Source organism: Mus pahari, chromosome 1, assembly GCF_900095145.1.
Source record: "Mus pahari chromosome 1, PAHARI_EIJ_v1.1, whole genome shotgun sequence".
NCBI classification, from domain to species: domain Eukaryota; kingdom Metazoa; phylum Chordata; class Mammalia; order Rodentia; family Muridae; genus Mus; species Mus pahari.
In genome coordinates this window covers 95,083,039-95,094,685 of record NC_034590.1, presented here as the reverse complement: position 1 = coordinate 95,094,685, position 11,647 = coordinate 95,083,039, and the positions used below count along the sequence as shown (strand labels likewise).

Sequence of the window (11,647 nt, the reverse complement as noted above, 5' to 3'; positions counted from 1 at the left end):
CCCCCCCCCCCCCCCCCCACCCCCCCCCCTTTTTGTTTTTTTAAAATTTATATTATTATTAACTGTCTCTCTCCTCTATTTTGTCCCTCCCTCTCTCTTCCCTCCCCCTTCCCTTTCTCCCACCCTCTCTCCCTCCTGCTCCCCCACCCTCTCCCTCTCCCCCACCTTCTCCTCCACCTTCTCCCCCACCCTCTCCCCTGCCCTCTCCCTGACCCTCTCTCCCTCCTGCTCCCCCACCCTCTCCCCCATCACCCCAGCCATTTGTTTCCTTTGCAAATGACAGGTAGAGCAGGCATGGGGCACATCTGCCTTCCCAAGCATTTGGGGAAGAGAGGCAGGTGGATTCCTAATTTAAGACCAGCCTGGGCTACACAGCCAGATCCTGTCTCAAAGGGAAAGGAAAAGTATCTGACTAATTATGAAATAAAAATAACATGGAATTGACATAGCAGCAAGCTGAGGCAGGAGGATTACAACTACATACCAAAACCTTGTCTCCAAAGCTCAATAATGAATGAATAAATGAATGAACTAATAGCAGCACAACAGGTACCTGGAGCCCTGGTATTAGAATGTGTGTGCCCCATCAAATGCTCAGGCCACCGAGCATGTGAGGAGGCAGGGCCTCCACAGCAATAGAGTCCCCAGACCAAGCTCCTAAGAGGGCCTAGTGGTGTTGGTGTACGAGTGGCTGGAGGGACCAGATTTCTTTCTGCCCACATCCTGCCTCCCATCATGAAAACAAGAGGGTCAGCACCACACCGGAACTAGATGCTGAACTTTGCCAGGCATAGAGCATCTTGCACTGAGCACCCAGACTGTGAAAGGTAGACATTTGACCCTGTGTGTGGGCTCACCCAAGTTGGAGACAGGGGTCTTTCTCAGTCTTTCTCAACCTTGTTTGTTAGGTAGGCTCTCTCGCCCAGCCTGCAGCTCACTGATTTAGCTGAGCAGCCTGGCCAGCATGTCCCTGGGATCTGCCTCTCCCCCTGCCCCCATGCAAGTATGCTCAGCTGCACTGGGTCCCTTCCATGGGTCCTGAGGCTGGAATGACAAGCACATCACCTAAGCCATCACCCTGCCCAAGCTCCTTATATTTTGTCTTAGTGCCATGGGATGGAGGCAGACATAAGAGTCAGGCAGCCACCCACAGGGTGGCCATAGGGTCTGTATTCTCCCTGAACCTCTGTCTTTCCACTGATGGCAACACAGCCAGGTTCCACAGGAGGAGCAGGAGATGACATTCTAGTCTTTGTGACAAGTGCCTGATACCCAGCCCCCCCAACCCCCTCTCCCCGATGCAGGAATGATAGGGGTTTCCAGAGCAAGCAGGGTGTTGCAAACAGAAAGGGAAATCAAGAGTCATGCCTGTTTCCTACGGGAACTAAAGTACTGGATATTTCGGTAAAACCCAGAGCAAATGTTGCTGATCCTGCAGAGAGTCAAGTTCCCCTCGCCCTGGGCAGTCTAAACAGCCTCTCATCTCCTAGCTCTTGAGGAGGAATGCTCCTGGACTCTAGGCTTTGGGGAGACTGCCCTACACAGGACTCTTGGCCTGCAGTTCTGACGCCTTTCCTCAGGGACTGCCAACAGAATTCTGGCTTCTCTATCTCTACCTCCCTTCTCCTCCAGCCTACTGAGGGTTGATGACCTGAGTGAGAATCTTGCACAAAGAGGAACAGAGGTTAGACCAAGAGCATGACTTCCTTCCCGTGATGGTGGAGAGCCTTTCTGTTTACTGAAGCTCTTTGGAAACATTGGAGGCATTCAGTTTTAGTGTCAAATAGACAGAGACTGTGGATTGTGGGTTGTTGGCCAGCAGCCATGACCAGGAGCCTACAACACCATGTGGGTCAGCTGAGCCTTGTGGGAGGAAACGGTCCCCATCCATCCTGCAGTCACGGAGCTGAGACTTACCTCCATGGAGAATCAGGAGGAGTAAGGCAGGCACCAGGCCCCGGGGCATGCTGTGTCCCAGACCTGCAAGAAAAGTGTGTGGTATATGTGGTGAACCAGCTGGGGTCAGGTACTGAGTGGCTTCCCCACCCAGGGTCAGTCCCTGCCACATCAAAAGCTCATAAAGAAGACCCCTGTTGAGTACTAAAGATGAGGTTAGCCCATGAGGGACCTAGGAGGTATCCTTATTCAAATAGGAAGTTCAGGGTAGCCCACAGTGGCACACTAGGAAAGTCAGGGCACCACACAAAGTTGCTGAGAGCCCCTGACTGGCTGAAATAGACAAGGGCCCCTGTAGAATCAAGGGGGTGATGATGCTGTGGGCAGAAGAATAACCATAGGTGGACAACAACAGGTTCCTCCTGCCCTTTGCCTATAGAAGTGCTAGCTCAGGGAGACCACCTGCTCAGGAGCCTTGTGCATGCCAGCTTATCCAGTGTGGAGAAAGGACCAGGGCCTTGAAGGAAGGTGGTCCCCGCATGGATCAGGTCAGACACTATCCCAGACCTCACCATAAGACTACATTTCATCTGGGCTTCCCCAAAATCCAGCAGCATTGAGTCAATAGCCTTCCAGACCACCATCAAAGAAGCAGTGTAAAGGGCCAAGGTTTAGATGGCTAGCTGTGTGGCCCCAGGCCAGCCTCTTGCTATCTCTAGGTCTCATAAAATGAAGCAATGAAGGCCTGTCTAGAGCTTTGTGACAATTCAAGCAAGTGGTGTGTAGAGAAAGCTGGGCGTAGGCTCTGACACACGGCATGTGTGGGGCTGACTGAGCTAGATAGAACAGAGTCCAGAAGGTTCTGGACCAGAAGAGCAAGAGCGCTGTGCCCAAGGGCCTTCCAAAATGCTTCACTTTCAAAATTACTTATTTACTCTTTTTCTATAAATGCTTAATTTTATTCCAACCCCATTCTAAAAATTAACATTCATGGTTAACATTCATGGTTGTATACTTTTTCCACAGGGGTGTATTTTCCTCCTTTCCACCCGTCTTCTTGAGACAGAGTCTTAACTATGTAACCAAGACTGATCATGACCTTCTGAACTTCCTGCTTCAGCCTTATAACTATTGTAATTATAGTCATTACTATAACATCAGTATTAGAATAAAAAATATTATGGAAAATGTCAGCTAACTTGCTTTGAGTAACCCTGATCTTGGGTGGGCCCCGCCTTCACAAGCCCTATGGTATGGTTTGTGTCACACACACACACACACACACACACACACACACCAAACTTTGTGTGTTAGAGACCTATCACCTAGACCATACTTTAACAGAACGGAGGGAATCAGGATTAGCTGAGGTCATGAAGGCAGAGCCCGTGACGTCTAGGGCGTCTGAGTTTTAAATACATCATGGCAGGAATGGAACTCGGTATTCCAGCATTTGCCTAAACATATATGACTCCTTGGTTTCTGCCTCCAGCATTGAAAAAGAAAGGCTAGCAGGGAGGAGGTCGTGGGAGGAAGGCAAGAAAGATCCAAGCTGGTGCATCAGCTGTACCTCCCTGTACATGCCGTGATGGTGCCCATACCCCTGGGCTCCCCAGATGCCAGACCCTCAGCTGAATAAACGTCCTTCTCACTTCCCAGGGTCCAGTGCTTTGGTGCAGCACCAGACTGAGCAAAGCCCCCTCCCCTGCCCCTGATATGACACTCCGAAGAGGTGAGCTCTGACCATAGGAGGCTTGCTCCAAGCCTGCTCCTCTCTAAGGTGTCATACCTGCGACAGACGCCCCAGCAGAGCAGAACTCTGTGTCACACCTCAGCCAGAGGGAAAGTGGATACCCTTCCGTCCTTTGTCAAGAGCCTCAGCTCTTCCACTCCATACCACACAGCTCTGCACAAGCCACAGGCAGACATCAGCTGCTCTGCCTACCTGAATTGACAGCCCTCCTTACGGTGGGCTCCCTCAACTGCAGCCCTTCTGCATGGTCCACAGACGAGGCATGGAGCCAGGCCCAGATAGGGCAAGACACAAGCTCAGGGACGCAAGTGACAGACAGCCTGACCTCATCTCTAGATTCCTGATATTGATGCTTTTCTGGGCTCCTATCAGAAACATGCAGACACCTTTGGTAGTCTCTTAGAGATGCACCTTGGTTCATGGTTTCGGGGGCTTCAGCCTGTCCCAACAGGAAGGTGTGGTGGAGTGGTCATACAGGGTGCTTGCCAGAGGCAGTTCTCATCGCGATGGCCCACCAAGCAGGGAGCAAGGCAGGAAACAGGGTGGGTATCACCCTCAAAGGCCCGCTGCCAGAGACCTACTTCCTTCATCCAGGCTCCGCCCCCAATCGTAGGAACAAGCATTTAAACACTTCAGATTAGAGCCACAACAGCAGGGCTACATTAAGAACATAAATTAGGTTATATCTGATGTCCATATATAAACCTTTCACTTACATGAGCCCAAAGACCCCCTNTTAGTTATATTTCTGTGTGCCTTTTCCTGACATAGCAAAGTGGAGGAGGGGCCAGTATTCAGCTGCCATCTGATCTTTCTGTAGAAAGACCCGGGCCTCAGTTGCCATCTCTGACATGGATACATTGTACCCCTGAACCTCAGAGCTGAGAGCAGCCAGTGGCAGCCGGGTGTCAGGTGTAAGCCATACCCACTCCTGCTGTTCTTTGTTTTCTGGCGCTGTGATAAACACCAGGACCACAAGCAACTGTGCCGAAAGGGTGTATTTCAGTTTACAACTCTTGGGTCACACTCCATCACTGAACAAAGTTAGGACAGGAACTTGTAGGCAGAGGCTGATGCAGAGGCCATGGAGGGATGCTGCTTACTGGCTTGCTCTTGCATGGCTTGCCCAGCCTGCTTTCTTTTATAACCCAGGACCACCTGCCCAGGGGTGACACTACCCATGGTGGGCTGCACCCTCACACATCAATCATTAATCAATAAAATGTCCTACAGGCTGTCTACAGTCAATCTAATAGAGGTGTTCTATACATTAAGGGTTTTCTCTTTCCAAATGACTCTAGCTTGGGTCAAGTTGACAAAAACCTGAGCAGCACAGTCACCTATCCCGAACACCACAGCCCCAGGGCCTTGCTGTCTCTGTACACGCTGAGTCCTCTCCCTGAACCACAGCCCTTCCTATCCTAACATGCCAACTCTGTGGTCCATCTGCTCTAGCTGGCTGGGCTAGAATGTTCTAGAACCTCCGCCATTCACTTACCACCTTCAGGGTTTTTATGGCACTACTGTACTTACTATCTTTAACTTGCTGACCATCGTTTTACTCTAATAAGCTGTGTCAAAAGAAAATAGTGTGTTATTAGCGTTGACAGTTAACCAGGATGAAGCCGAAAGGCAGTGGGCAGCATGTTGGGTAAGCACACTATGGGGCTGGCACAGCCTCAGTTCAGACCCAGGTTGTGTGATCTCAGGCTGATGGCTTAACTGTTCTGAGTCCCAGACCCTCACCTGTAAGTACCAATGATAAAGGTACCATTCTGTCAGAGCCCTTGGGAGATTAACTCGGTGCTTATAAACACCTGCAACAGGCACAGGCACAGGGTAGATGTTACATGCTCCTATTTTAATTACACTGCATGTGTGTGTGTGCGTGCGCACACGTCACAGCACACATAAGGAGGTCAGACGACAACCTGCAAGAGTTGGTTCTCTCCTTCCATTGTGTGGATCCCAGATACTGAACTCGGGTCATCCAGCTAAGCACCTCTACCTACTGAGCCCTCTCATGGGCCCGCATGAAAGTTTCTTAAGCAAATCACAGCCAACTTGCTGAAAAGCTAGCACACCACTGTGAGATATAACAGCTGACAGAAAACAAAACAAAACAAAACAAAACCCAGTCATGCCACCTTCCTGATACTCCAGGAGTTGGGGTTCGGTCCCCACTGTTTATCTTTAAAAGTTGGGGACAGAGGTATCAGAAGTGTTGAAGATGGGCTGCCACCAAATGGAGATGCTGGCCCTCTGCACTGACAGCTTTTTCATACTCTTGCTCTGGGATCTGAGAATACACTTAGGGCTGCTGCATCAAGGAAACAGTGACATCGGTGCTGAAGGTGTCCCCATCACTCCCTCCCCATACTCTTGGCACCCAAAGGGGTCTTCTGGTCATGCTGGTCTCTATCCTGACTTCTCTCCTGGGATGCACTTGAGGCTCATAAGAAAGGTAGGAGGTATTCCAAGAGCTTCTGCATCCCATCACAGTGGGAAGCAGAGGGCCTGAAGTCTGCTACATCCCAGCTGTGTGTCCTTGGGCAAATTACCTAGCCTCTCTGATTCTGTGTTTTCTGCAATCAGTGCTGGTCAGAGGCCTTTGCTGAAGTTGGTTGTGAGTGCTGAATGCATTATTGCATGGGGAGGTATCAGAGTTTTAATCAGGCCCCAGGGCTGGTTGGGATAAAGCAGACTAGTAGCTAACCACATTTCAGTAACTCGGGGAAGTGGAGAAGGTTAGGGGGAGCAAATGAAGGCCCCAGAGAATTCTAAGAGCTTAACCTCTTAGGGAGCAAAGAAATGCAAATAAAACCACACAGGCTTACCACGGACATTTTATCAGATTGGTCGGAGTCTGATACACAGGAACTGCCATTCACAGCCAGGGAGAGATGACGTGACCCAAGTGGTCTGGAAACAGTTGTGTGTGACCTAATGAATGCAGACAGCAACTTTCCTCAGAGCCAGCCATGCTGTGCCCACATTCACCAGCATACAGGAAGCTTAGAATCGGCCGGGTGGTGGTGGCACATGCCTTTAATCCCAGCACTCGGGAGGCAGAGGCAGGTGGATTTCTGAGTTCGAGGCCAGCCTCGTCTACAGAGTGAGTTCCAGGACAGCCAGAACTACACAGAGAAACCCTGTCTCAAAAAAACCAAAAGAAGAAGAAGAAGAAGAAGAAGAAGAAGAAGAAGAAGAAGAAGAAGAAGAAGAAGAAGAAGAAGAAGAAGAAGAAGAAGAAGAAGAAGAAGAAGAAGCAGCTTAGAATCACCGCCTCAGCAGATGCTTCTATTTAGCAGGAAATGAAAAAGCTATCCAGAAAGCATCAGCTTCATTCAAAGGCACCACGTCTTCATTCACAGTGCCTGGAATGCTGTTAACGTGATAGGGGAGCTACATACAGAGCCCATGACCAACAAGTGGGCATGGGGCAACAGCACAAAGTAGGAGGTGGCATGGAGGAAGTCAGTTAAGGGAGTTATGTCTCAGGAAGTCCCTTGTTCTGTCCCCTCCCTGCATTCTCTGTCTGTCCCTTTTCTAGGCTTCCTGGCTACCATGCCAGAACTACTTTGTTCTTTGGGACCCTCTCCGTCATAACGGACTGATGCCTCTGCATCTGCAAGCCCAAATAAGCCTTCCCCCCAATAAATTGTTCCTGCCAGATGTGTAGAACAACTTTATTTAAAATTAAAGACAAAGATTAAAAGTACCACACACCTTTAATCCAAGCACTCAGGGGGCAGAGGCAGGCAGATCTCTTAGTTCCAGGACAGCCTGGTCTACAGGGTGAGTTCCAGGACAGTCAGAGCTACACAGAAAAAACCTTTATCAAAAAACTAATGATGAGCTGGGCAGTGGTGGCGCACGCCTTTAATCCCAGCACTTGGAAGGCAGAGGCAGGCAGATTTCTGAGTTGGAGGCCAGCCTGGTCTACAGAGTGAGTTTCAGGACAGCCAAGGCTATACAGAAAAATCATGTCTCGAAAAACCAAAAAACAAACAAACAAACAAACACAAACCTAATGATGATGATGACAAAGGGACATTGAAAGTACTACAGAGGAAAAATCACTTTCCTTCAAAGAGGGCATAATATGACTGACAGCTGACTTACACAGAAATAAAGAAGATAGGAAGCAATAGAATAAAAGCTTTAAAGGCTGAAAAATTTTAATTTAAATCTATAATTTTATATCTAACAAAATATCCTTTAAGGTCTCTCAGAGAAGCACAGCATTATATAAAGGAGAAACAAACAAGATAACAGAAAACACAGAGCAGTAGTTTGTTGTTGTTTTTTTTTTAAAAAAAAAAACAAACATGCGAGGTATTGTTTTTTCTATAGCCCAGGATGGCCCGAGTCCTGTGCAGCCAGGACTGCAGACATTCCCCATCAGCCTCTGATAGTAGCCATGTTCAAGAGTGGAGCATATAAAAAGGGAAAAGGAACAAGAGTACATGAAACCAAAAATCAGAAAGACAAAAACACCACGGCACTTGTTTTCACAGACTTAATCCCAAATGCATGAGTATGTCCGTTAACTGTAAATGAATTAGGCTGGAAGGTAAACCAACCATGATGTCAACCGTCGACATGAAAAAAGAGTCCATCTTTTACACAAGTGAAATGCAGAGGTCCTAACAGAAAGCTCACATTCAGATATAATGATACAAAAGTGGCTAACGCTGTCTTCATGCCATTTATGTCAATATAGAAGATAGCTTTGGCCATCTATTTTATGCCATTTACAAAAGAAAGGACATTTTTATCTGACTATTTAATAGGTTCAGAAAAATGTATTTAATGGATTGAGAGATCCATTCATGGTTTTGAGAGCCCATCAAAAAAATAAAATCCCTCGATTGCAGGAACAGAGGAATGTCCTTTTCTCTGATAAGGGCACATACACAAACAGTATGCACAGCAAGCAGTGTCCTTAATGGTCAAATTACTCAGGGTATTTTTTTCTTGAGTTAGAATCTTGCAACATTCCTAAAATGGCCTCAAGCTCCTGCCCCCTCTGCCTCAGCCTCTTGAGTGCTGAGGTTACAGAGGTGTGCCAACACACCCAACTCAAATATTGAACATGTTTTCACCCTGAAGATAGGGGGGAAAATCCAAGAACTATTATGATAACAGTTCTATTCAACACAGATCGGTGGCAACAAAAGCCTCATGAAGATTAGAAAACTAAGTGTCTGCAATGATATAAAGGCGGAGCCCTAGAGAGGTCCAAGACATGCCAGAAATAGAGCCCAGCACAACATAATAAAGGCACACATGAAAGCTCCCAGTGAAACAAACAAGCTTACTCTGAGATTGGAAACAAGGCAAGGACTCACACTTGCCACTTCTGTTCAACTGGAAGTCTTAGCCAGGACAGTTAGGCAAGAGGAGAAATAGGGGCACATAAAAAGAAAGAAGTTACGTTATCTCTGTTTGCAGGTAATATGTAGAAAATTCTGAAGATTCCACACTGAAAAAAGTTAGATTGAAGACAAGAATCCCATAAGATTGAAGAATACAATATTAAGACATAAATATTGGTTTATTTTATATCCTCAAACAGTAATCAAGTGGAAGTTAAGGCGCTGGAGAGATGGCTCAGTGGCGAAGAGCATTTGCTGCCTTTCCAGACCTACGTTCTCAACACCCATAGCAGAGGGCTCACAAGCACCTGCAGCTCCAGGGACCCGGGGACCCAATGCCTCTGGACCCCTCAGACTCCTGCACGAGTGTGCACCTATCCACATGCAGACACAGGCCCGTGCATAATTAAAGATAATAAAAACCTTAAAATAAAACAAATAAGACACTTCCATTTATAATAGCATCAAAACAATAAAACACTTTACATTGAAAGAAACTGAGAAAGACACTAAATAAAAAAATATCCTTTCGTGGGATGAAAGGCAACAGAGTAACTATAAAGTTAAGTAATTTGTGCCAAAACACCAATAGTGCTTCGTGTAGAAATAGCAAACACCATCCTAGAATTCAAACGGGATCTTGAAGGATCCCGAGAAGCCGGCAATCCGGAGAAGAGGAAGCAAGGCTCTCTAGCTCGCTTTCTGGGGTTTAAAACATACTTTAAATTACAGTGATCAATGAGCTGGAGAGATAGCTCAGAGGTTAAGAGCACCGGCTGTTCTTCACAGGACCCTCACGGGGTCTCATAACCCTCTGGGACTCTAGTCACATGGGATCCTATGTCCTCTTCTGGATTCCACAGACACGCCACTCTCATGCACCTACATGCATGCAGGCAAACACCCATACACAGAAAATAAAAGTAAATAAATCTTTGAGAAAACCTAATCACAATTATAATTGTTACTGGGATAAATACAAACATGGAGCACAATGGTAAAGAATAGATATCCCTCAAACAAGCCCACAGGAGATGATCAAATAATCTACAAGGTCACCAGGACCACTGGGGCAGAAGGACTGAACTTCAAGAAGCAGTGCACATGAATGTAATGCCAGCATTTTGGAGGTGGATTCGGGAGCATCAGGAGTTGCAGGTCATCCTAGGCTACCAAGCATGTTTGAAGTCTGCCTGGGACAAATAAAGAAGATAGTCAAAGAGGGGCATAGCCTCATGTGTCAGGTTTAGGCTGGTCTCCTATCTTAACCACACTCAGGAATGAAGTTGAGATGGCTAGAGGCCTAAAACTATAGATGTCCCAGGAGAGAGCACAGGCAACCAAAACGAGACCAGACGAACTTCAAACAGCTAGAGAGGAATGTTCCTGCCAATGTTGCCCCAACTATGGCAGACAAGTGTGTAGGACCCAGCATATAAAAAGGAACACTGCAACTCAGTAACTGCATCCGGAACAGCTCCATGTTAAAACTGACTAGTGCCCTTTCTCTAAATGAGCTCACAATGGCTAGCAAGCACAAAGGCGCATCTCAGTGTCACTGTTTATCGGGAAATCAAAATCGAAGTCCCAGTAAAGAGTTACCTTACACCAGACACAACGGCCACTGTCTAAAACTAGAATAAAGTGACACATATTGGTGAAGATGTGGGGAGGTTGCAACACTTCTCTATATTCAGTAGGGTCATACAAGGATGAAAAATGCAATTAAAATTATAAATAGCAGGTATATATTCAAAGTAGGTTAAAGCGACAGTTCAGTGATGTGTTTTCGCACTCCTGTTTACTGCCCTGAAATTTACAATAAACAACATGTGTAAGCAATTAGTCCATTCACTGACAAAATGTGCTCTAAGCACAAATGGAAGGCTATTCAGCCTTTTTAAAAAAGAAGGAACTCCTGTCATATGTTGCAATTCGGGTGAAACTTGAAGACATCATGCTAAGAAGTGAAATAAAACTGACACAAGAAGGCAGCTGCTGCCTGACTCCACTCCATCTCAGAAACTGGGAGCTGACTGCAAAGGAAAAATAAGGCATTGCTGTTTGAACAATCTAGAACTTTGCTCCAGCAGCATGGAGGAGGGCTGGAACTCTGCTGCTTGCCCTGTCTGTCTGGAGCAGCATTGTGCTGACTGAAGAGACAGCAGAGGGGTGGCAGACAGCTCATTCAGTAAGGTGCCTGCTGCCCAAGCACTGGGACTTACATTGAAACCCCACCCCCATGGAGAAGCTGTATGAGGTAATGCATGCTCCCAGTGCTGGGGTGGCAGAGACAGGAGGAGCTCGCCAGCCAACTAGTCTAGCCAAACCAGGGAGCTCCATGTTCAGTTCTTAAAATGTAAAGTGGAGAGTGATTGAAGAGGAAACCAAGGGTGACCTCCAGCCTTCACGAATGCATGCACAACATGCACAGACACACACAGAAACACACACACAAAGATATACACATACACAGGTATACACCACATACACACACAGAGATAGACACACACACACACAGATATATACACACATACACACAGAGACACACATAGACAGACAGACAGACAGACAGACAGACAGACAGACACACACACACACACACACACACACACAC

At 47.1% G+C, this 11,647-nt stretch overlaps 1 protein-coding gene across 1 annotated transcript in view; it reads right to left on the bottom strand.

The window, feature by feature from the left end:
* Positions 1 to 11,647, bottom strand: part of Il21r (interleukin 21 receptor) — a 28,130-nt gene that overhangs the window by 8,490 nt on the left and 7,993 nt on the right. The window contains exon 2 of the mRNA XM_021211331.1: positions 1,918 to 1,980. Coding sequence (XP_021066990.1) covers positions 1,918 to 1,966 — 49 coding nt within the window. The 5' untranslated portion in view covers positions 1,967 to 1,980. The remainder of the gene's footprint in view (positions 1 to 1,917; positions 1,981 to 11,647) is intronic.